This window comes from Hippopotamus amphibius, chromosome 15 (genome assembly GCF_030028045.1).
Source record: "Hippopotamus amphibius kiboko isolate mHipAmp2 chromosome 15, mHipAmp2.hap2, whole genome shotgun sequence".
NCBI lineage: Eukaryota > Metazoa > Chordata > Mammalia > Artiodactyla > Hippopotamidae > Hippopotamus > Hippopotamus amphibius.
The window spans coordinates 2,016,846-2,039,271 of record NC_080200.1 but is presented as its reverse complement, the minus strand read 5'-3'; the positions used below and the strand labels follow the sequence as shown (position 1 = coordinate 2,039,271).

The window sequence follows — 22,426 nt, the reverse complement described above, 5'->3', positions numbered from 1 at the left end:
CAATGAGAAGCCTGTGCACTGCAATGAAGAGTAGTTCCCACTCACCTCAACTAAAGAAAGCCCATGTGCAGCAATGAAGACCCAATGCAGCCAAAAATAAATAAATATTTTTTAAAAAGACAAAAAGTACAGGCCACTGCTCATCTAGTGGAAAAGTACAAGGGAACCTCACTGGACAGTAGCCTATTAATCAATTATCCATCCATCACAGGAAGAAAAACCCTGTAGGCATGGCACAAAATTACTAATAAGAAGTGAGACAGGGAGAGGAAGTTCTGTTTCAGTACTGAGTTTCCATTAAAGCTCTAAGAGCTGTTTGGAAAACAAACATTCAAAAGCAGCATTTCCAGAAATTACCAGTTTATTCGATGTGTTAAACTACAGCAACATCTCCTAACTTTGGTGATGAGGTGCTCGCCTCACCAAGAATGCTGTTTGTCCAAAGACAACTTGGGAAGATATATGTCTGGTTCCTCCTAGCACACTGACTCTTGGTGATCTCTGGCTGAAGGCTACTGATGTCAACAGTATTTAGACTTTCACTATTAGGAATATGTCATTTTAATGAAAAAAAGATTGTATCGGCATAGAAATTAACTACAACAAAAAACACACCTGAAAGAAGAATGTCAAAAGGTACATACATATATTTAGTATCATTACCCCAGAATATATGTAGAAAAATGGACACGAAAATAAGTTAATCCTCCAGAGTGGGATATTTTAACATATCCTCTTGGTTAATGAAACACAAAACACAATAACATTTGTAAGGACACAAAGATGTGAAAACCTAGGTAATAAGAGCTTTCTAAGAAACAGTGTAGAGAACTGAATTTGATTTTAAAACGCGCATTATTTTAAATCACATCCTGTGTGACCACATATAAAACACTGAGAAATCACATATATAAGTGGGCAGTAATTAAAGATACTGCGTTAATCATTTAGAGAGCAGTCTGCTGTAAGAGAAAAATACCACAAACTGCCAGATACATTCACAAGTACTTATCTCAATCTTGGAAGTATCAAGAAACAACAAATGAGAGTCAGTGCATACTCTCAACAATGCAACCAGGGAAGTAAGTTTCCTGCATTTGTGGCTGCTATATTAACTCTCCCAAAAGTGGAGGAAGCAAATAGACTCTATTAGAGGAACAAGATGCTTCCTATGGAAATCATGTCATTAGGAGAATCCTTGGACATGAAGGGGGTCACAGGATACAAGAAAATCACTAGGTGACCCTCTGAAGCCTGAAGAAGTGGCCTGATGGGCCCCAAAGAGCCACAGGAATATGCAAGGATCTGTGTGAACCTGAAAACCAAAGAGGATCCACCAGGAGGGAGCTTGTGGGAAGGTGTGGAATCTGCTGCCCAACAGGGAACTAACATCAAACATGTTAGCGTCTGACTGGGCCTGTTGCACATGGGCAGAGCCAGAACTCAGAAAACAGCTGGCCACTAGGCTGCCACTCATCCTGGTCTCCTGATGGTACAGAAGTCCTGAGAGTCATGGCTTCCTCACTTCTGCTCCAGACCTCACACATCTTCCTCTTCCCATGAACATTAACTCAGCACCACTAACAGAAGGACTCTGGGTACACAGTTTCCCACCTTACCCAAGCTAACAACACAATTCAGTAGAGCCATCTGGACAGGAGCTTTCATCTTCACACCAGCAAGTCGCTCTTCTTCTTAACTCAATGCTTCGTGTCCAATTTCCAACCAAGGTCAAGGACACGAACAGAGGTCAAATTATGAACATAATCAGATGAGACTGTCATTTTCCAAGAATTTCCAAAATTACTAATTTCTGGGAGGAACACAGATACAGTATCTGCTAGCAACAAACAACTTGGAAGACACATCTTTCGGGAATGAAGACTCCAGGGGAGGGTAAACATTGCATCAAAAAATTCCAGGACCTGCAACAGTGGACCAGGAAAGACATTTCAACAACACAGACCTCATATCATGATCACATACTAGAAACACAATGCAAAGTAACAGTCAAAAACTTTTCATCTAAAATTATACTAAGTTGCACATGAGAAAAAAACAAAAAACAAAAAGTGAAAACCACTTATCACCCCTGAGTTCAAAAGACATTATAATGGGACTTCCCTGGAGGTCCAGTGGTTAGGACTCCATGCTTCCATTGCAGGGGGCACAGGTTCGATCCCTGGTCAGGGAACTAAGATCCCACAAGCCAAGCACTGCAGCCAAAGCAGAGGGGGGACACACAACACACTGTAATGGAAATGAGACAAGCTTTATATGACTGTTTGACTATTTAAAGTCAGAGATAACAAAACATAAGTAGTACAGACGAAGGGGACAGAGAGGAATAGTTATTATCTTAAGTGTTCAGATCAGGAACATCAACTAGAAATTAATTCACTGAGATCCCTATTCAGTTAAGGCACTTATGAAGGCAAAACCATATTTATCTCTATGACAAGATTTCTGTCCTGCCCTGAGTTTTCATCTATGAAATAAGTGAAGGTTTTCCCACACTTTCCCTTTCATGAGTTTCCTCTACAGTGTGCTGCTCACGAGTTTTAAGAGAGAACGAGATCCCTCCCACAGTCCTTGTACTCAGAGTTTCTCCCCAGCGTGTGTCCTCATGTGCCCTCGCAGGTTTGCAGGGTACCAGAAGGCTTTCCCACATTGCTGACACAGGTACGGCTTTTCCTCGCTATGCATCCGTACATGCTTCCGTAAGGACGAGGGCCAACGGAAAGCTTTCCCACATTGTGTACACCTGTAGGCTCTCTCCCCACTGTGTGTTCGCATGTGTCCTCGAAGGGAGGCATGGCGAGTGAAGGCTTTCCCGCAGTGCTGACATCCGAAGGGTCTCTCCCCGGTGTGTGTTCTCTCATGTTCTCGGAGGGATGTAGAACAACTGTAGGCTTTCCCGCATTCCATGCATTCGTAGGGTTTCACACCGCTGTGCATTCTCACGTGCTTTTTAAAATATCGCTGATGCCTGAAAGCTTTCCCACAGTGCTGACACTCATAGGGTTTCTCTTCGCTGTGCGTCCGTGCATGTTCTCGAAGGGATGACGAGCAACCATAGGCTTTGCCGCATTCTGTACATTCATAGGGTTTCAGGCCACTGTGCGTTTTCATGTGTCTTCTGAAGTATTTGGGACAACTGAAGGCTTTCCCACATTTCTTACACCCATAAGGTTTCTCTCCAGTGTGGATTGTCACGTGTCTTCCCAGGGACACAGGATATCGGAAGGCTTTCTCACACTCCCTACATTGGTAGGGTTTCTCTCCAGTGTGAGTTCTCACATGCCGTGCAAGGTAAGAATAATACATAAACGATTTCCCACATGCTTCACACATGTGCATTTTCTGTCCACGGTGACCTTTCTCACATCCCTTAAAGGATAACGGACAAGTGAGAGCTTTTCCAGACTTCTCACACTCTAGAGACTGCTTGCTACTGTGACTCCTCACACATCCCTTAGATGCTCTCCCAGCATCCTGATATTTATTGGGTTTCTCTACAATGTCTGTCCCCTCAGGAGGGCTTAGGCACGAGAGACAGCAGCAGGCCTGCCCACGTTCCTCACACGGATAAGGTTTGCATCCAGGGTGAGATCTTTGCTGATTCTTCTGGGAAGAACGATCCCTGAAGGTTCTTCCACGCTTAGTGCATTTATGGGGCTGAATTCCAGCTGGATAGCCCTTAGGCACAGTAAGATCTGTAATCTGGCTCAGGGTTTCTCCACATTGATGACCTTCTTTACCTTCACAGAGACTCTCGACCAAATGATTTCTGTTCAAAAAGAGAAGCACAGCATTAGGGATTAATGATTATAAGTGATTTCTTAATTAGTGATTTACTGATGGTTGTTCATTATTTTCACTATGTATTTGCCAATTTCAAGGAATGGGCATGTTTTCGGCACTCTCTGCATTGTGACAAAGTGCAACAAGCTTAATGCTCTGGCTGAGGGCTCAAACAGAGCAGTAATATTCTGTGTTTCTTACACATAGGGTTTCCTGATCCTTGTTTCCAACTCAATTATGTTTGAGATACTCAATACCCATGTTACATTTATGAAAGTATTTTCTTGTGAAAATTTTCTAAGTACAAAATTGTTTAGCTGGGTTTACACTTTGTCTTTAGTTTTCAGTTAGTCTAATGGTCTGCAGAGACTCCCCCTTCCCCTGTGGCAGTGCCACTCACCTCAAATCCCTCTCCTGGGCTTGGTGACTTCCAGTGTTATGGAACATCCACTTTTCTCCAAAAACAAGCAAGGAATCATTTCTTGTGAATCTTACTATGTTCTCTGCACTGCATAGTTCATTCTCCAAAATATCCCATTGAGGACTTGATCCACTGGTTTTAACTTGAGGGCAAGAACCTGTAACAATTGGTAGCATAACTAAACGCATGGAAAAGAAACAGTAGAATAAAGGAAAAAAAAGAGGCCATTTGTAGATTCCTTTTCATATACTGATTCAAAAATGTAAATAAATTTTATACGGAAATATGGACATAGGAACAAAGGAAAACTCTGAGGACTCAGCTATTCGGAACTCCGGCCTGCACAGGAAAAATAAGTCAAAGTAGCAGCCTGTCCACTATGAGATACTTCAAGAGATGGAGACCGATAATGAGATCAATATTGTCTCAGGAAGTAAAGTAGGAAAGAACAGGGCAAAATGCACATTCCCAAATGCTCCCTTTGTAAGAGAAGCTACAGAAAGTCTTCCCAAGTGGGCAAGGATGGATGAAAACTCAAACAGAGAAGCCAGGTTAATGACAAACGTCATCTTCTCAAAGACCAAGTCATGTTCCTAACTGGTACATCCAAATATTGCTCCCTGATCCAGAACCCACTCCTCCCAAGAGGTGTGCTCTCCTGGTGCTCGCGGGCACAGACATCCTAGATGAAGCCTGTCTCCGTGGACCCAGCTGCCACTGGGAGGTCGGATGGTGCAGGGCTGCTGTCCTGCTCATGGAGAAGACCTCCTCACAAGGAGGATGGAGGACAACCAGCCATCCATGAGATGGGCCACTTCTCTGTCCTCATGTCACTGACAATGAGTGAGCGTGGGTTTAACTGCAGCAAGATTATCGGGTCAAAAGTGTACTGACCACAGGGTCAAAAGTGTAACTTTCACAGGGTGAAAACCATAACACTGCTCCCACTGCCCCAGATAACACTGCAGACCATGCTCAGTTATACAATCAGGGGCCTCAGGATTCTGATCAGGAGACATCTGTTGTCAAGGAAACGCTATCTGACTCTAGGTGGGTTCCATCAAGGTGGGGACCATGCCTGCCTGTTTCAACATATTCCTATTCTTTGGTTCTAGTAAGAAAGAACATTGTGAGAAATAATGGTTCCCTGAGTCTCCTCACCCACGGAGGCCAGATTTCTGAAGGTCTCCAGCATCACGTCTCTGTAGAGCTTCCTCTGAGCCGGGTCCAGCAAAGCCCACTCCTGTGGGGTGAAGTTCACAGCCACGTCCTCAAAGACCACCGAGTCCTGAAACAGCCACATGTTCTAGGTCAGCAAGACTCCCTCTTCACGTCCGTGTGTGGGAGGCTGGGGAGGCCAACAGCCAGGAACTGGACTCAATTTCTAGGACTTCTCAGCTTATGCTCTTGTGGGAAATGACCACACACAAGCCAGTCAGATGCAGTTTCATCAGGGATGGTGAGGGCTGGAAACTGAAGCAAAGTATAACAGCAACAATAGATGTAGACTTACAGACACATGATTAAAAAGATCTGTTTTTGCTGAAAAAGTAGATCCTGAGGTATGGCAGAGATGGGAAAATGAAATCATCATTCAGATAACATGGAAAGGGATACCTGTCTTGGTCAAAAGTTCCTACTGTCTTGTCACCTTCAAGAATTGGAATCAGAACATCAGCGCTGCTGGGTCTGAATAGCCCTTAACTTGAAGGTAATGGTGGCAAGGAGTGTGGTCTAGTCCCAGCATATCCAACAGAGGCCCCTGCCAGGATGAGGTGGACACTGGGGTATAGAGGCCCAGGGCCTCACATGTCTGTTGTGTAAGAACAGGCCTGGTTCCTCAGGAATCTGCCAAGCCAGTAGGGCCTCTCAGATACATAGCAGAATGCTGGAATTCAAGGAAGATGCCCCACAGATAAGAGCTACTGAAGGACCTGATGGTAATAGCTTCAAAGGTGACTTTAATAGGGAAAAAAAAGAACCTAATTAATATTTTTAGAGAAATATGGGCTCACATTGCACTGACGATATAAAGAGATAACGATTATGAAACTAAAAATCAAGAGATTTTCTAAAGGCATTTATTTATTTATTTATTTATTTTTAATATCTATCTATCTATCTATTTATTTATTTAGCTGCACCAGGTCTTAGTTCCAGCATGTGGCATGCAAACGCTTAGTTCCTTGACCAGGGATGGAACCTGGGCCCCCTGCATTGGGAGTGTGGAGTCATAGCCACTGGACCACCAGGGAAGTCTCTACAGATTTTTTTAAACAAAAAATATGGTCTCAAAATCTGAAGAAAAAAGAAATTGCCACATCAGCTACAAAGAAGGCGAGGTTACTTCAACTAGGATTGCAAATGGATCTGCTAATCACACACCTGATAAGAGGCTTGTATTAGAAATATATTTTAAGAACTCATATGCCAACAATAAAAAATAAAAGATAAGAATATAAAAGTCACCAAAAGGGAAGAGATATCTCTATGTGCATGGTTGATTCATTTTGCTGTGCAGTGGAGGCTAACACAACATTGTAAAGCAACTATACTCCAATAAAAACTAATTAAAAAGTAAAAATAAAAGATTAAAAAAATACAGAGCTTAAAAGAAAAAAAAAGAATAAAAAGGAAAAATAATACAATTAAATAATGGGACAATAAATGTGAATAGACTCTTCTCCAAAAAAGATATACAGGGACTTCCCTGGTGGTGCAGTGGTTAAGAATCCACCTGCCATTGCAGGGGACACAGGTTACTTAATTAATAAAAGATATACAAACAGCCAATAACCACATGAAAAGATGCTCAAAACCATTACTAATTGGGAATCCATATACAAAACTGAACTGTGGAGAGACACTTTCCAACCTCTTCTATGTGGCTAGTATTACCCTGATATCAGAACCAGAAAAAGACATCACATGTAAAGAAATCTACAGACCAGTATTCCACATAAATTCAGACAAAAAAAATTCCTCAACAAAATATTAGTGATCCAAACCCAGAGAAATATAAAAAGGATTCAATACCATGACCAAGAGGGATTTATCCCAGGAACAAAAAGTTTGGTTCAAAGAAACAAAGTACTGGTATCATATACCTTGTTAATCCATAATAAAGGCCATATACAACAAATCCACAGCAAGCATCATTCTCAATGGTGAAAAACTGGAAGCATTCCCTCTAAGATCAGGAACAAGACAAGGATGTCCACTCTCGCCACTACTATTCAACATAGTTTTGGAAGTCCTTGCCATAGTAATCAGAGAAGAAAAAGAAATAAAAGAAATCCAAATTGGAAAAGAAGAAGTAAAACTGTCACTGTTGGCAGATGACATGATACTCTACATAGAAAATCCTAATGATGCCACCAGAAAACTACTTGAGCTAATCAATGAATTTGGTAAAGTTGCAGGATACAAAATTAACACACAGAAATCTCTTGCATTTCTATACACTAACAATGAAAGATCAGAAAGAGAAATTAAGGAAATAATCCCATTCACCATTGCAACAAAAAGAATAAAATACCTAGGAACAAACCTAACCAAGGAGGTAAAAGACTTGTACTCAGGAAACTATAAGACACTAATGAAAGAAGTCAAAGACGACACAAACAGATGGAGGGATATACCATGTTCTTGGATTGGAAGAATCAACATTGTGAAAATGACTATACTAACCAAAGCAATCTACAGATTCAACGCAATCCCTATCAAATTACCCATGGCGTTTTTTACAGAACTAGAACAAGAAATTTTACGATTTGTATGGAAATGCAAAAGACCCCAAATAGCCAAAGCAATCTTGAGAAGGAAAGACAGAGTTGGTGGAATCAGGCTTCCTGACTTCAAACCATATTACAAGGCTACAATGATCAAGACAGTATGGTACTGCCACAAAAACAGAAATATAGATCAATGGAACAGGACAGAAAGCCCAGAGATAAACTATAGTCAACTAACCTATGACAAAGGAGGCAAGGATATATAATGGAGAAAAGGCAGCCTCTTCAATAAGTGGTGCTGGGAAAACTGGACAGCTACATGGAAAAGAATGAAATTAGAACACTCTTTTAACAGCATACACAAAAACAAACTCAAAATGGATTAAAGACCTAAAGGTAAGGCCAGACACTATAAAACTCCTAGAGGAAAGCATAGGAAGAACACTCTTCACAGCAAGATCTTTTTCGATCCACCCCCTAGAGTAATGGAAATAAAAACAAAAATAATTAAGTGGGAACTAATGAAACCTCAAAGCTTCTACGCAGCAAAGGAAACTATAAGCAAGACGAAAAGATAACCCTCAGCATGGGAGAAAATATTTGCAAACGAATCAACAGACAAAGGATTAATCTCCAAAACATATAAACAATTCATCCAGCTCAATATCAGAAAAACAAACAACCCAATCAAAAAATGGGCATAAGACCTAAATAGGTATTTCACCAAAGAAGACATATGGATGGCCAAGAGGCACATGAAAAGCTGCTCAACATCACTAACTATTAGAGTAATACAAATCAAAACTACAATGAGGTATCACCTCACACAGGTTAGAATGGGCATCACCAGAAAGTCTACAAATAATAAATGCTGGAGAGGGTGTAGAGAAAGGGGAACGCTCTTGCACTGTTGGTGGGAATGTAAATTGATACAGCCACTATGGAGAACAGTATGTAGGTTCCTTGCAAAAGTAAAAACAGAGTTACCATATGACCCAGCAATCCCACTGCTGGGCATATATCCAGAGAACACCATAATTCAAAAAGACACATGTACTCCAATGTTCCTTGCAGCACTATTTACAATAGCCAGGACACGGAAGCAACCTAAATGTCCATCAACAGATGAATGGATAAAAAAAGATGTGGTACATATATACAATGGAATATTATTCAGCTGTAAAAAGGAATGAAACTGGGACATTTGTAGAGACCTGAATCGACCTAGAGACTGTCATACAGAGTGAAGTGAGTCAGAAAGAGAAAAACAAATATCGTATATTAACACATATATGCAGACTATAGAAAAATGGTATAAATCAACGGGTTTGCAAGGCAGAAACAGAGACACAGATGTAGAGAACAAACATATGGACACCAAGTGGGGAAAGCAGGGAGGGTTGGGGGGGAATGAATTGGGAGATTTGGATTGCCATATATACATTACTAATAAGAAAAAAATACCAAATTGTACATTCTAAATATATGCAGTTTATTGTATGTTAACTCTATCTCAATAAAAGTTCTAAACAAACCACATGATCACCTGAAAACTCAGAAAAAGCATCTGTCAAAACACATCACCTTTCCATGATAAAAATACTCAGCAAACTAGAAACAGAGGGAACTAAATGCTAAAGGGCATCTAGGAGAAGCTTACACCTAACATTTGAATAGATATTTTTCCAAAGAAGAAATGCAAATGGCTAATAAGCTCATGGAAAGATGCCAGACATTAGTCATCAGGAAAATGCAAATCAAAACTACAAGCTGACACCTCTTCACACAAACTGAGATGGATAGAACACGGAGAAACAAATGTCAGAGAGGATGTAAGACAGCCAGAACCCTCGTATGCTGCCAAAGCGAATGTAAAATGGTGAAGCCACTTTGGAAGACAGTCCAGCAGATGCTCAAAGTGACAGACATAGAGTCACCATGTAACACAGCAATTTCACCCTAGGTATATATTTACACTAGAAAAGTGACAATAAACATGAATACAAAACTCATACACATATACTCATAGCAGTGAAATGTACAGAATAAGCAAAAATATAGAAACAGAGAGAGATAGATAGCGGGTTAGTAAACTGTGGGTTATAACCCAGGGAGGGGGTGGAATGGAATATGGAGTAACTGCCAGTAGATACAAGTTTTCTCTCTGGGGTGATAAAAATGTCCTAAAATTAGAATATGGGGATGGTTGCACAGTTTTGTAAATATACTAAATATCATTAAGTTTTATACTTTAAACAGGTTAACTTCACAGTATGTAAATTACATGTCAAATAAAGCTGTTTAAACAATGGATTCAGACAAGCTAAAAACATATCTTTCTTAAGCCAATGGCAATTTGATTAAAAAACAATAGAAATTGGGCAAATGAAAGTGTGAAAAAGGAACAAAATTACAGACGTTTTAGAGATTAAGCAGATTTAGGAGATACTATAAACCACTTGTGGGAAAGATTTCTTAGATTAGATGTAATAGGATAGGTGTTTAGAAATCATTAAATATCCCTGAGATGATGCAATTAAAGAGAACATCTGAGAATGTCCATGGTCACAAAAGAAACAAAATCAGTAGATTCAAATATCTGCACACTCTAAATACAAATCCCAGGGACTTCCCTGGTGATCCAGTGGTTAGGACTCTGTGCTTCCACTGCAGTGGGGCATGGGTTCGACCCCTGGTGAGGGAACTAAGATCCTGCAAGCCTTGTAGCATGGCCACACAAAAAAAAAACACAAAAAACACAAACCTCAAACAGTTCATAGGCCAAGTATAAAATATTCAAAAATTGGTGACTCCAAATCTTAGAAAGAAATTTCACAGTATTACAAAAACCAGAAAGGGACACCTCAAAACATCAAAAACAACAACATTCAGCAGAATCTTTGCAGGGCAGAAGGGAGCGCTGAATGGAAAAAACCTACAATGAAGGATACTTTAGCTAGCAAGGCTATCATTCAGATTTGCAGGAGTGATAAAGAGCTTTACATATAAGTAAAACTAAAATAGTTCAGCACCATTCAACTAGGTTTATAAGAAATGTTAAAGGGACTTCTCTAAGTGGAAAAGAAAAAACCACAACTAGAAATATAAAAATTGGAAAGCAAAAGTTTCATCAGAAAAGTCAAAGGTAAAATAAAGGTAGGAGATCAACCACTTACAAACTTAGTAGGAAGGTTAAAAGACAAAAGTGGTAAGTTCATCTATAGCCACAATAAGCAGTTAAGGGATAAGAAAACAACATATGCAAAATACGATATCAACAATATTAAACACAAGGGGGAAGACTAAAAATGCAAGATTGTTAGAACTTAAGAGATCATGAACTTAAGATAATCGTCTATATATAGAGGTTGCTGTATATAAACCTCATGGTGACCACAAACTGAAAATCTGTAATAGAGACACACACAAGAAAATCTTAAAGATGCCACACACACACACAAAAAAACTTTCAGATTAAATGAAATCAATAAAGTTGCAGGATGAAAAGTGAGTATATAGAAATCTGTCCTGTTTGGAAACACTAACAACAATCAGAAAGAGAAGTTAAAAAATAATTCCATTTACAATTGCATCAAAAAATAAAATACTAGGAATAAATCTAACTAAGGAGATAAAAGAACAGTATGTGAAAAACTGTAAGATACTGATGAAATTTTTTTTTTTTTTTTTGCCACACCTCATGGCTTGCAGGATCTTAGTTCCTCAACCAGGGATTGAACCCGGGGCCCACAGAAGTGAAAGCATGGAGTCCTAACCACCAGACTGCCAGGGAAGTCCCAAGACATTGATGAAAATGAAGATGACACAAATGGAAAGATCATTCTCACAGATGAGAAGAATTAATATTGTTAAAATGACCTGCCTACTGAAGGCAATCTACAGAGTCAATGCAATCCCTACTAAAGTACCAATGGCGTTTTCCACAGAACTAGAACAAACACTTCCAAAATTTGTATGGAAACACAAAAGACCCTGAATAGCCAAAACAATTTCCAGAATGAAGAACAAAGCTGGAGGTATCATGTTCCCTGATTTCAAACTATACAACAAACCTACAGGAATCCAACAGTATGGTAGTGGCACAAAAACAGACATAGATCAATGGAACAGAATAGAAAGCCTAGAAATCAACCACTTATTTGGTCAATTAATATATGACAAAGGAGGCAAGAATATACGATGGGGGAAAAGACAGACTTTTTGATAAATGGAAAACTGGACAGCTACATGCAAAAAACCAAAATCAAAACCAGACTACTTTCTCACATCATACACAAAAACAAACTCAAAATGGATTAAAGTTTTAAATGTTAAGACCTGAAGCCATAAAACTCCTAGAAGAAACTATAGGCAGGATTCTCTTGGACATCAGTTTTAGCAGTATTTTTTTGAATATGTCTCCTCAGGCAACGGAAACAAAAGCAAAAATAAACAAATGGGACTATATCAAACTAAAAAGCTTTTGGGACTTTCCTGGCAGTCCATTGGTTAAGACTCCGCACTTCCATCGCAAGCGGTGAGGGTTCGATTCCTGGTCGATCCCTGGTTGGGGAACTGAGATCCTGCACATTGTGTTGCTGCCAAAAAAATTAAAAAAAAAAAAAAAAAAGCTTTTGCACAGTAAAGGAAAACAGCAATAAAAAGAAAAGGCAACCTATTGACTGGAAAAAGGCATTTGCAAATGATATGTCCAATAAGGGGTTGATATCCAAAATATATAAAGAACTCATACAAAAACATACAACTCTATTGAAAAATGGCAGAGGACCTTAAAAGACATTTTTCCAAAGAAGACATACAGAAGGCCAACAGGCACATGAAAAGGTGCTAAGCATCACTAATCATCAGAGAAATGCACATCAAAACCATGAGATATCACCTCACACCTGAAAGAACGGCTATTTTCAAGGGCTTCCCAGGTGGCGCAGTGGTTAAGACTCCACCTGCCAATGCAGGGGTCACAGGTGTGAGCCCTGGTCCAGGAAGATCCCACATGCCATAGAGCAACTAAGCCTGTGGGCCACAACTACTGAGCCTGTGCTCTAGAGCCCACAAGCCACAACTACTGAGCCCATGTGCCACAACTACTGAAGCTTGTGTGCCTAAAGCCCATGCTTCATGTTCCACAATAAGAGAAGCCACCACAATGAGAAGCCTGCACACCACAACAAAGAGTAGCCCCCACTCACTGCAGCTAGAGAAAGCCTGCGCACAGCAGCAAAGACCCAATGCAGCCAATAAATAAATAAGTAAATTTTTTAAAAATAAATAAAAGCTATCATTTAGTCGGCTTCTCCCAGGTGCCTGGGTGCCCTCCTTCCCTGGACACCAAATGTCAAGGACAGGCATGCCCACAAGGACCCGGAAACAGAACTCGAAGGATAAGTTCTCAGGAGAGGAAAGTTTCTGGGAATCCAGTATTGTCTCTTTTCAATACAACAGAGTGAAAATGGTGATCCCAAAGCCACCTTAATAATAGAGGTTTCCTGGATAGAAACATGGCCCCAGACTCCACCACACGCCAGCTTAAAGCAGCGTGGGTCAGCCAGGCTCATCTAGAAACCACCGCCACCCACATACTGTTTCCACCCGCCAAGGACAGTTTCTGGAGAAAAGTTCTCCCGTTACCCTGCACCATCCATAAGCCACATTATCCTTGTCGAAACTCCTAACACAGCCCCATCAAGAAAGAAAAAAGACAAAAAAGAACCACTTTCAAAAGCTCAGAATCGAGAGCTGGCAGACACCTGGAGTCAGCAAGGAGAAGCTCCCGGAGGAGGGTTGGGTTGATGATGTGGCAAAGCCAGGTAAAGGGAAAACTAGTTTTTCCTTCTTCTGTGTTGGGAAAAAACCAGTTTTCCCTCAGTGTGTTGCTTCCCTGTGTGTCTTTTTACCTTCACAGAGAACACTTCACTTCCAATACTTTTGGTCACCATTGTGTGGTGGTGTCTCCCCACACCAGGCAATTCTCTGTGACTCCAACTGGGTTTCCCATGTGTTTTGTTTTGTTTTGGCCATGCCGGATCTTAATTCCCCAACCAGGGACTGAACCTGGGCCCCTGCAGTGGGAGCGTGGAGTCCTAACCACTGGACCACCAGGGAAGTCCCTGGGTTCTGCTTTAACTCAGTTCTGACACGCTATACCTGGAGATGGCATCAGGTCCCACAGGTTAAGGGCTCAGTCCCTTAAGACTGCCCCTGACCCCCAACACACACTTCAGATGACAGTCTCAAAACCAGGCTGTCACCTGTACTTCTTCTGACCTACCGGCTACAGATCACAGGTTCCCACGACCCCTCTCCTGGGGTTCCATTAATTTGCTAGAGCAGCTCACAAAACCTAGGAAAGCACTTATTCACATTTCCAAGTTTATTCAAGGCTGTGATGAAGGATATAGATGAATATCTGGATGAAGAGATGAGCGGGGTGAGGTACGTGAGAAGGGGCATAGAGCTTCCATGCCCTCTCAGCCGCCACCCTCCCCACACCTCCACCTGGCCACCAACCCAGAAGCTCTCTGAACTCCATACTATTGGGATTTCATGGAGGCTTCATCACATAGGCAGGAATGATCATAAACTCCATTTTCAGCCCTTCTCCCTTAAGAGAATGGGGGGTGGGGCCGACAGTTCCAAGCTTCTAACTATGGCTTGTCTTTCCAGTGACCTGGCCTCACAGGGAGCTATCCAGGAGCCCAGAGTCACTGCATTAGAACAAAAGGCACTCCTATGCCCCAGGAGATTAGAGGGGTTTCAGGAGCCCTAGCTGGGAGTTGGGGCAGAGACCAATGTATATTTTCTATTACCTCATTAAGTCTTTAAACACAGCTGGCCCTGAAGGTGATCATTTGCCCTCAGACTTGAAAACAAGGAGAGACGGTCCTTTAAAAAGGAAACTGGGTTTAAAATCTTTCATGACTCTTTACTGGTATGAGGGGTTTTTCACAAAACACCATTTTAGGTATGTTTCTTGGGTTAAAAAATGTTGTAAGCTGACAGTTCACGAAAAGACATGGTTGTAGTACCTTATTTTCACACACCTGCCTTAGTAACAGGTGAAGAGGTCACTCTTCAGTGTACTTCCTGAAGCCTGTGGAGCTTTGAAAATGGATGAATGTGGGAAATAATAAATAATCAGTATTAAGTTAAACGAGCTTATTCTAGTGGATGTGATTTTTTAAAGGCGTATGAGAAGCTTTTCAAACGCTCATCCCAATGGAGCAAAATACTGATGCACAGTTACCCCTGCCCCGCAGGACCCACGTTAACAGAATCTCAGCTTCAGTCCTCTCGTCTGTCTCCTCCTCACTCAGGCATAAACTGCTTGACAGCAACTGAAATACCAGTCTTGGGACTTCATCCATCATCCTCTTGTAGTTCCTTCCTATTGTTCAGCGGGGAACTGCTGCTCTTTAGTAAACAGACATCTGCGCACACCGCTGGGCCGCTTTGGGTCCAGATGTGCTTGACCGTGAGAGCTTTCAGGGTCTGTGGAACTGGAGAATGTAAAAAAACATATCTGCCCAATGCATGTGAGCAGAAGCACTGGTTCCCCTTTAAAGCCTGTCTCTCTGCCACACACACCAGGATGGGAGCAAAAGACGCCTAATACACCACGTGTGTATCGCTGGAGACAGTGAGCTTAGGAAACCTTCTGTTCCATGTTTTTAGCATTGGGTGACTGAGGTCTTTGAATGGTTTCTCATATAACCACCTTTCAAGTCTTGCTTCTGCTCAGAGTCTTTTCAAATATCCAAATGTATTTCCCACACCGAGCTCTTGGTAATAATAGACAGAAATCTCTCTAATGCTGACCTGCAGTACATGCGTCATTTTAAAAAAATCATTAATAGGGGAAACCAATGGTGTAAGTTTCACCAGGAAAAAATGTTGTAGTAAAAGAGAACATTTGCCTTTATTCCTAGCATAAATGTTTGTGAATGTCATACCCCGAAAGAATATGAAGATAACCACAGAATCAGATTTTAACAAGTTTCCAGTATGTAAGCTCATAAAAATAAATCTTGGTGTATTTTGAAGCACTAGAAACAAGCAACTGAAAAGTAAAATTTTAAAATATTAGACCTTTGGGACTTCCCTGGTGGCGCAGTGGGTAAGACTCCAAGCTCCCAACGCAGGGTGCCTGAGTTCGATCCCTGGTCAGGTCAGGGAACTAGATCCCACATGCATGCCGCAATTATGAGTTCACATGCCGCAACTAAGCAGCCCACCTGCTGCAACTAAGACCTGGCGCAACCAAATAAAATTTTTAAAAACTTAAGACCTTTAAAACTAATTGCTACTAAAACTAACTTTAAGTCCTAAAATGTGTCTACTTAAGGCTATAAAATGATTTACGGGTAAACTGCAAAACATTAGTAAAGACACTACAGTAGAATGAAATAAATGGGGGGATGGGCACGTTCTCAATAAGGAGACTCAATGTCACCATGATGTCAGCTTCTCCCAAACAGGTCAAGAGTTTAACAAAATTCCATTGAACACAAGCAGGTTTGTTTTGGATTTTGTTTTGGGGGTTGTTTCTGTTTTGTTTGAACTTAAGAAAAACTACTTCTAAAAACGGAAATGTAGGACAAATTTCTAATAGCCAAGATTTTCTATAAAACAAGGTGGTGAGATTTACCCTAACAGACAATGAAGCATTTTAATCTGCAGTGATAAAGGGATGGACAAATACACTGATGGAAAAGAATCACAGAGCACTGATACGGGCCTACATGTTTTTGGCACATGGATCTACGGCAGAGCACATGCCACTGGGCAGAGCTGAGATGATGACACTTTGACATGTGGGGCGGTGACACTGGGTATTTACATGGGAATAAGAAATCTTTTTTCTTGTCAAATGCTTATATAATAACCAATTCACTGTGAAATTAACTGTGAAAGAATGTAGACAACATTTAGAGTTATAGGGAAACGCGTTTATGACTTGAGAGTCACGAGAGCTTGCTTATATACGAAAAAAAAGGAGTAAGCTACAAAGGAAGAGATGGATAAATTCAATTCAAGTCTATTAAAGTTAAGAATTGTCCATAAAATGTAGACCAGAGAGAAATCATAACCCCCACTCTGAGAGAATATATCTGCCATACGCAGAAATGAAAAAAGATGAATGTCCAGAGTAAATACAATGTAAGAAATCAGTAAATATACAAATGAATTAAAGGTGAGAAAATGACTGAAAACTGTTTCACAGAAAATGCACCACCTGGGACTTCCTAGGTGGTACAGTGGTTGAGAATCCACCTGTCAGTGCAGGGGACCTGGGTTCGATCCCTGCTCCAGGAATATCCCACATGCCTCAGAGCAACTAAGTCCATGCATCACAACTACTGAGTCTGCACTCTAGAGACTGTGAGCCGCAACTATTGAGCCCATGTGCCACAACTACTGAAGCCCACACCTAGAAGCCACCAAAATGAGGAGCCCATGAACCACAATGAAGAGTAGCCCCTTGCTCTCCGCAACTAGAGAAAGCCCATGTGCAGCAACAAACACCCAATGAAGCCGATACACAAATTAAATAAATAAATTTTAAAAAAAGAAGAGAAAAAAGAAAATGCACCATCTATAAAAAATGCTCAACTCAATGGTTACCAGTAAAAAGCGATACATAATCACAGATGGACAAAATTAAGTTGGGTACTCCCAAGACAGACTGGGACCTGGGACCCTTTGCAGCAGCGCTTGCACCTGGACAAATGTCTCCTCCAGCAACAGATACAAAGAAACCGTAAGGGACTAAAAATCACTGAACGCATGCCCAGATGGGGCAAATTATGAACAATAAGATACAAAAAGCCCAAAAATCCAAGGCCCCTTCTAAGGAGTTGGGAGCAAAAGCAGCCTACTGATCGTGCCCCCTGCACGCAGCACCACCAAGGGGGTGGGCACACCACCCAAGCCACCCTCACCCCATAGAAGGGAACCCCCCTGCCCCTCCACCCAGAGGGCGAGCAAGGGAATCTGTTACTTGCTTTTGCTTCCTCCTGCTGCAGCAGGAGCCCCAACAAAAAGCCTTGCTAGAATTTCTTGTCTGGCCTTTTATCAATTTCTATTGATTCCAGCCCAAGAACCCTGGTCAGTAACACTCCAAATGCTGGAAATGGCTAGAATAAACACTAGACTCCAGCCCTCCATCCACACTTCCTAGTATTTTGAAAATATCCAACATCTACAACCTGGCAATTTTACTCCATGAGTTAAAAATCTGTGATGCACTTGCATTTGGAGACAAAACAAGAATGACTATAACACAATTGATGGCAAATCAAAAACAAACATGAGACACCTCAAGCCCCACAGGACTGGGTGGAGGATTTAACTGGGTGACCCCCTACCTCTGACACCAGCACGTGCGAAACAGATGGGGCCGAGAACCACGGAGAAGCCTTTCGTGTGATGTTACTGGTGTGGTTCTGGTCATAGTCACTTACTGCAAGTTCAGCAGGAGCAAAATCAAACAAAATGCTGCTTGGTGAAGAAGGACGGATGTAAAGTTGTAAAGAGTAACAAAAAGATCAGGACAATCGTCACCCTGGGGGCTTCCCAACCAAGAGAACAAAAACCTACACCCTCCAGTAATGGAACAAAAGTCTTCAGTACTCACACGCTGGGGTCACACAAGATTCCACCAAGGAGACAAAAGGCATGAGCAGCCACGGGTGAGCCCCTCAGATCAGCAGGTGCACAAGGAAACCCCAAGTCAGAAGGCCAAAGCCATCCGAGCTAGGGGGCCATCTGGGTGCCCCCAGGGCAGGGGGAGGGACTGAGCTCCCCCCTCACTGTGGAAACGCCCCCTCCTCTGGGCCTCAATCCTCACCCAGGAGGAGACCCTCAAGTTGAAGTTCTGACCCAGAGAAACTCAAATTCATCGACCCTCTCAGCAGCAGGTGAGCCCAAGGAGCCTCCCCAAAATCTGACCTTCACAGACTCACGCAGGCAGCACACATCACACTCAGAGCATCAGCTCCTCGGAGGAGGCCAAAAGCAAAGGTCTGGAGACAGCCGAGGGCAGCACAGCCTCAGAGGACACACCGCCCCCCACACGTGTGTGGTGGGTCCCCTCCCCCATGCTCGTGCCATCAACAGCTCCTTCCGTGGTGGTTCTATGGTCTGGAGGCCACCTGTGTGGGGAGGCGTGGCACCAAGGTCCCAGAGCACCTTCCTTCACCTCCTCACAGGCTCAGCTAGTCCCCGCCCCAGGCGATGCACCTGCTTCAAGCACCATGGGTCACTGACGGGAGACAGAGATGCCCCTGTCTCAGGGTGTACATGAGAACCTGCAGGATCCCTGCTTCCTCCTGTGTTCACGGATGACACAGGGGAGGGAAACTCTAGGGCACTTTCATGGTTTGAGGAACGGGACACTGCTCATCCCTTCCAGAAGACTCTGGTGACCAGCTAACAACGGGAAGTGGACCAGGATCAGACACCCTGCCTGGGAGAGTCACTGCGATTCCTATGAACCTTTTTAATCTGTGTCTCCACCCATCTCACATGAAGGGGTGGGGCTGCCTGCATTTCCTGCAATCCTGGAAGAGAGAACATTCTCTGTACTGATACTGAGGCATCTCTGGTTAAGACCCAAGGGGCGATTCAGGAATAACACGAGTTATCAGTAAAGAGAAAACACCTGAAATGCTTACTACCCTCACTGAGGAGAAGAAACCAGGCAGAAAGAACTCAGAATTTTACACCTGCTGAAACCTGTAGCTGGATGAAGGGAAGCTAGAGCTGGACCCAGAGCAGGCTGCTCGCAGGTGTCAGGGCACAATGCAGAACCCGCCCTGAGCTCCAGGAAACGTGAATGGGAGGTGAAAGGACCCCCACCCTTTGGTGTTCTGGAAAATGGCAGGCTGCAAGAAACCGCCTCCCTGCCCCACCTGACTCAGATAAGACTCACACCGAGCCCCTTGTTATCCAGGATGAAGCCAGATGCAGCCCCTCCAACTCCCCATCTCCGCCTCATCGGTGAGGAGCTGAACTGTTCCCTCCACTGACCAAGCATAACAAATGCTCCTTGGCCGAACTTTGGTTCAGCTCCTCTCCTTCCCCCTGACCTGACCTGGCCTCACCCCAGCCAGTGGACAGACCCTTAAGGACAGGCTGGCCTCAGGGATCTGCTATCTGAGCATCACACCTGGTCCTTCCTGGTTTTGTTTGCTCCTCTGTGTAAAAGAAATTCTCTTTGCCCAACTCTTGAGATGCTTGCAGATCTTAGGGCCAGATGGCCTCCCTCCTGCAGAGCCCCTGTGCCTGGTACATTGGACCCTTCTCCCCCTGCAATAACTCATTTGAGTGAAAGTCCACCCTTAGGAAGCTCGGATTTTTCATTTGACATTGGTTTGACCAAGTGTTCACAACTGCCCATTTCTCACGCAAACTTTACTTAGGCTTCTGTCTCCAATGGCCCCAGACTTTCGGTCATACCCGCCCCCAGAAACACTGAGCTGTAGAACAAAGCCCCGCTGTCCCCAACCTGGGCTAAGAATGTGCTGACCACAGAGAGGCCCCATCCTGTTAAACAGCCTTGCTCTCACCCACCTCCCCCAGAACAGAACAGCCCTTTTCTGTTTTGTCTGAGACCCGGGCACACGTGTGAGATCGGAACCCCGTCCCTATTCCAAGTCTTTGGAATATTAAAAACAAGACCACAGTCCCCAGTGGAGTCGCTCATGCTAAGTCCCAAGGCACCAGTCTTAATTACAGCTTCAGCCTCTCCCAGAAACGGGATCTGAAACCAGTCCATCAGGAATTACCTGGTCAGTGAGGTGATCTGCCTGACAGATCCCTGCCCTCCCCAGAATAAAGTAACCTGGCCACAGACAGCCCACTTCCGCTACTTTCTTTGTCCTGCTCCCCCTGCCTACGGAAGACTTTCATTCCGTGCAGCTCCTGGCTGCGTCCTTCTATGTGCTGGAAGGGAAAGCTGCCAGATGCACGAATTATTGAATAAAGCCAGAAACAGCTTCTAAAGGTACTCAGTCGAATTTTGTTTTTAAACGGCAGTAAAGTCTCTCATTACCTGGGGAGGGATTTGACTTTATCTGTCAGGTCACGTCGGCTTCCCCCACCCCGCCCCTGACCACTGCCCGGGTCACCCGGTTCTCCCTGGTACCCCCAAGGGACGCAAACTCAGGTGGGGACCCCCCCCCACAGCCCCGCGAGGGGACGGGAAGGGACAGGACGCCGGGACCCCACCCCGCGGCCGGGTGGGAGACGCGGGTCGGAATCCAGGGCAGCGGGCGCGGGAGACCCAGGCCCACCTCGGCTCCCGGCCGGTGCTCATCAGCCCCTCCCGGACTCCGGCTCCGGCCCCGGCCCGCGCACTCACCATCACCGCCCGCTTTCCGGGTCTCCAGAGCGTCCTCGCGCGGCCCCGCGACCTGAGCAGGTGAGATCCCTGGAGCCGGGACTCCTGTGGCCGCTCCCCGCAGGTGCGCCGGAGCGGCGAGACCGGCCGAGAGCGACGCCTGCGCGGACTGGGCACGACCCTAATTGGACGGAGCTCCGGGCCTCCGCCCTGTGATTGGACAGTGCTGCAAGCAGTCCTCCACCCGGGGAGTACGCTACTCCGAGACCCGCCCCCGGGGCCCTTTATTAAAGGGCCGCAGAGCATGCTCCCGCAACCCTTGATTGGATGGTTCTCCGGGAGTCCGCACTCTGATTGGACGGCACTCCAGGCACTCAACATATTGCGGACTCTGAATGGATAGTGAGCTGGCAACCTCCCGCCCCCACGTCCCTCCGCCCAGTTTCCCGGGCCCCTCCCCAGCGGTTGGGATTATTCTCCGGGCCCCGCCCCCGTCTCCCCTGATTGGATAGTGTTATACTCCCGGCCTAAGTAGGACATTAGTCAGGTGCCTAACCCGGGCGGAAGTGTGGTTTTCGGCTTCAGCCCCTCCGTGCCAAGCCGCCTCCTCGGGACCTGGACCCGCCAGCCCGGGACGTGGGCTCCCAGCAGGACTTGTTCGCGGGCGGGCGGACCCGGACCTGGAAGTCCTGACTCAGTTTCCCCGCGGAGAGACCCCTCTCCAGAGTCGGGACTGGACCAGATGGGGCAGGAGAGCCTGGTCACATCCGGGGTCAGTGGTCGACCCGGGGTCAAAGGTCACCGTGGGTCTGTGCCCTTTCTTTCAGAACAAAGACACGTCTGCATGTAAGGCAGGATGCAGCCACGTTTGACGTGTGACCTTTGACCCCTACCGCCATCCTGCATCGCCCGCGTATCTGGGCTGGGCCAAGTTCTCTGCATCCCATGGCTTACCCCACATCATCAGACTTCTCCCCACAGGAGGAGCGAACCTCTGGGTCGCCCCCATGTCCGAACAACCCTGAGGTTCGGAGCAACCCCTTGGTCAGCTTCTCCAGAGAACAGGAGACCCAGGGAGCCCTGTCCAGTCCAGCCACGCTGACCCGC

The 22,426-nt window shown here is 44.3% G+C and overlaps 1 protein-coding gene across 1 annotated transcript; it reads right to left on the bottom strand.

The window, feature by feature from the left end:
- Positions 1-2,253: 2,253 nt before the first annotated feature.
- LOC130836531 (zinc finger protein 77-like) lies at positions 2,254-21,463 on the bottom strand. Its single transcript, XM_057708738.1, has 4 exons — positions 21,341-21,463; positions 5,387-5,513; positions 4,205-4,403; positions 2,254-3,790 (listed from the first exon to the last, which is right to left on the bottom strand). The coding sequence occupies exons 1-4, from the start codon at positions 21,341-21,343 to the stop codon at positions 2,599-2,601; spliced, it is 1,521 nt and encodes a 506-aa protein (XP_057564721.1). The 5' UTR covers positions 21,344-21,463; the 3' UTR covers positions 2,254-2,598.
- Between the last annotated feature and the right edge of the window lie 963 nt (positions 21,464-22,426).

Excerpts from the sequence above, each read along its gene's own strand:
- LOC130836531 (XM_057708738.1), bottom strand. Across the intron at positions 4,404-5,386 it reads CAGAAATCTGGCCTCCGTGG|TTATGCTACCAATTGTTACA; the intron begins GTGAGGAGACTC and ends CCATGCGTTTAG. Across the intron at positions 3,791-4,204 it reads GCCCAGGAGAGGGATTTGAG|AAATCATTTGGTCGAGAGTC; the intron begins GTGAGTGGCACT and ends CTTTTTGAACAG.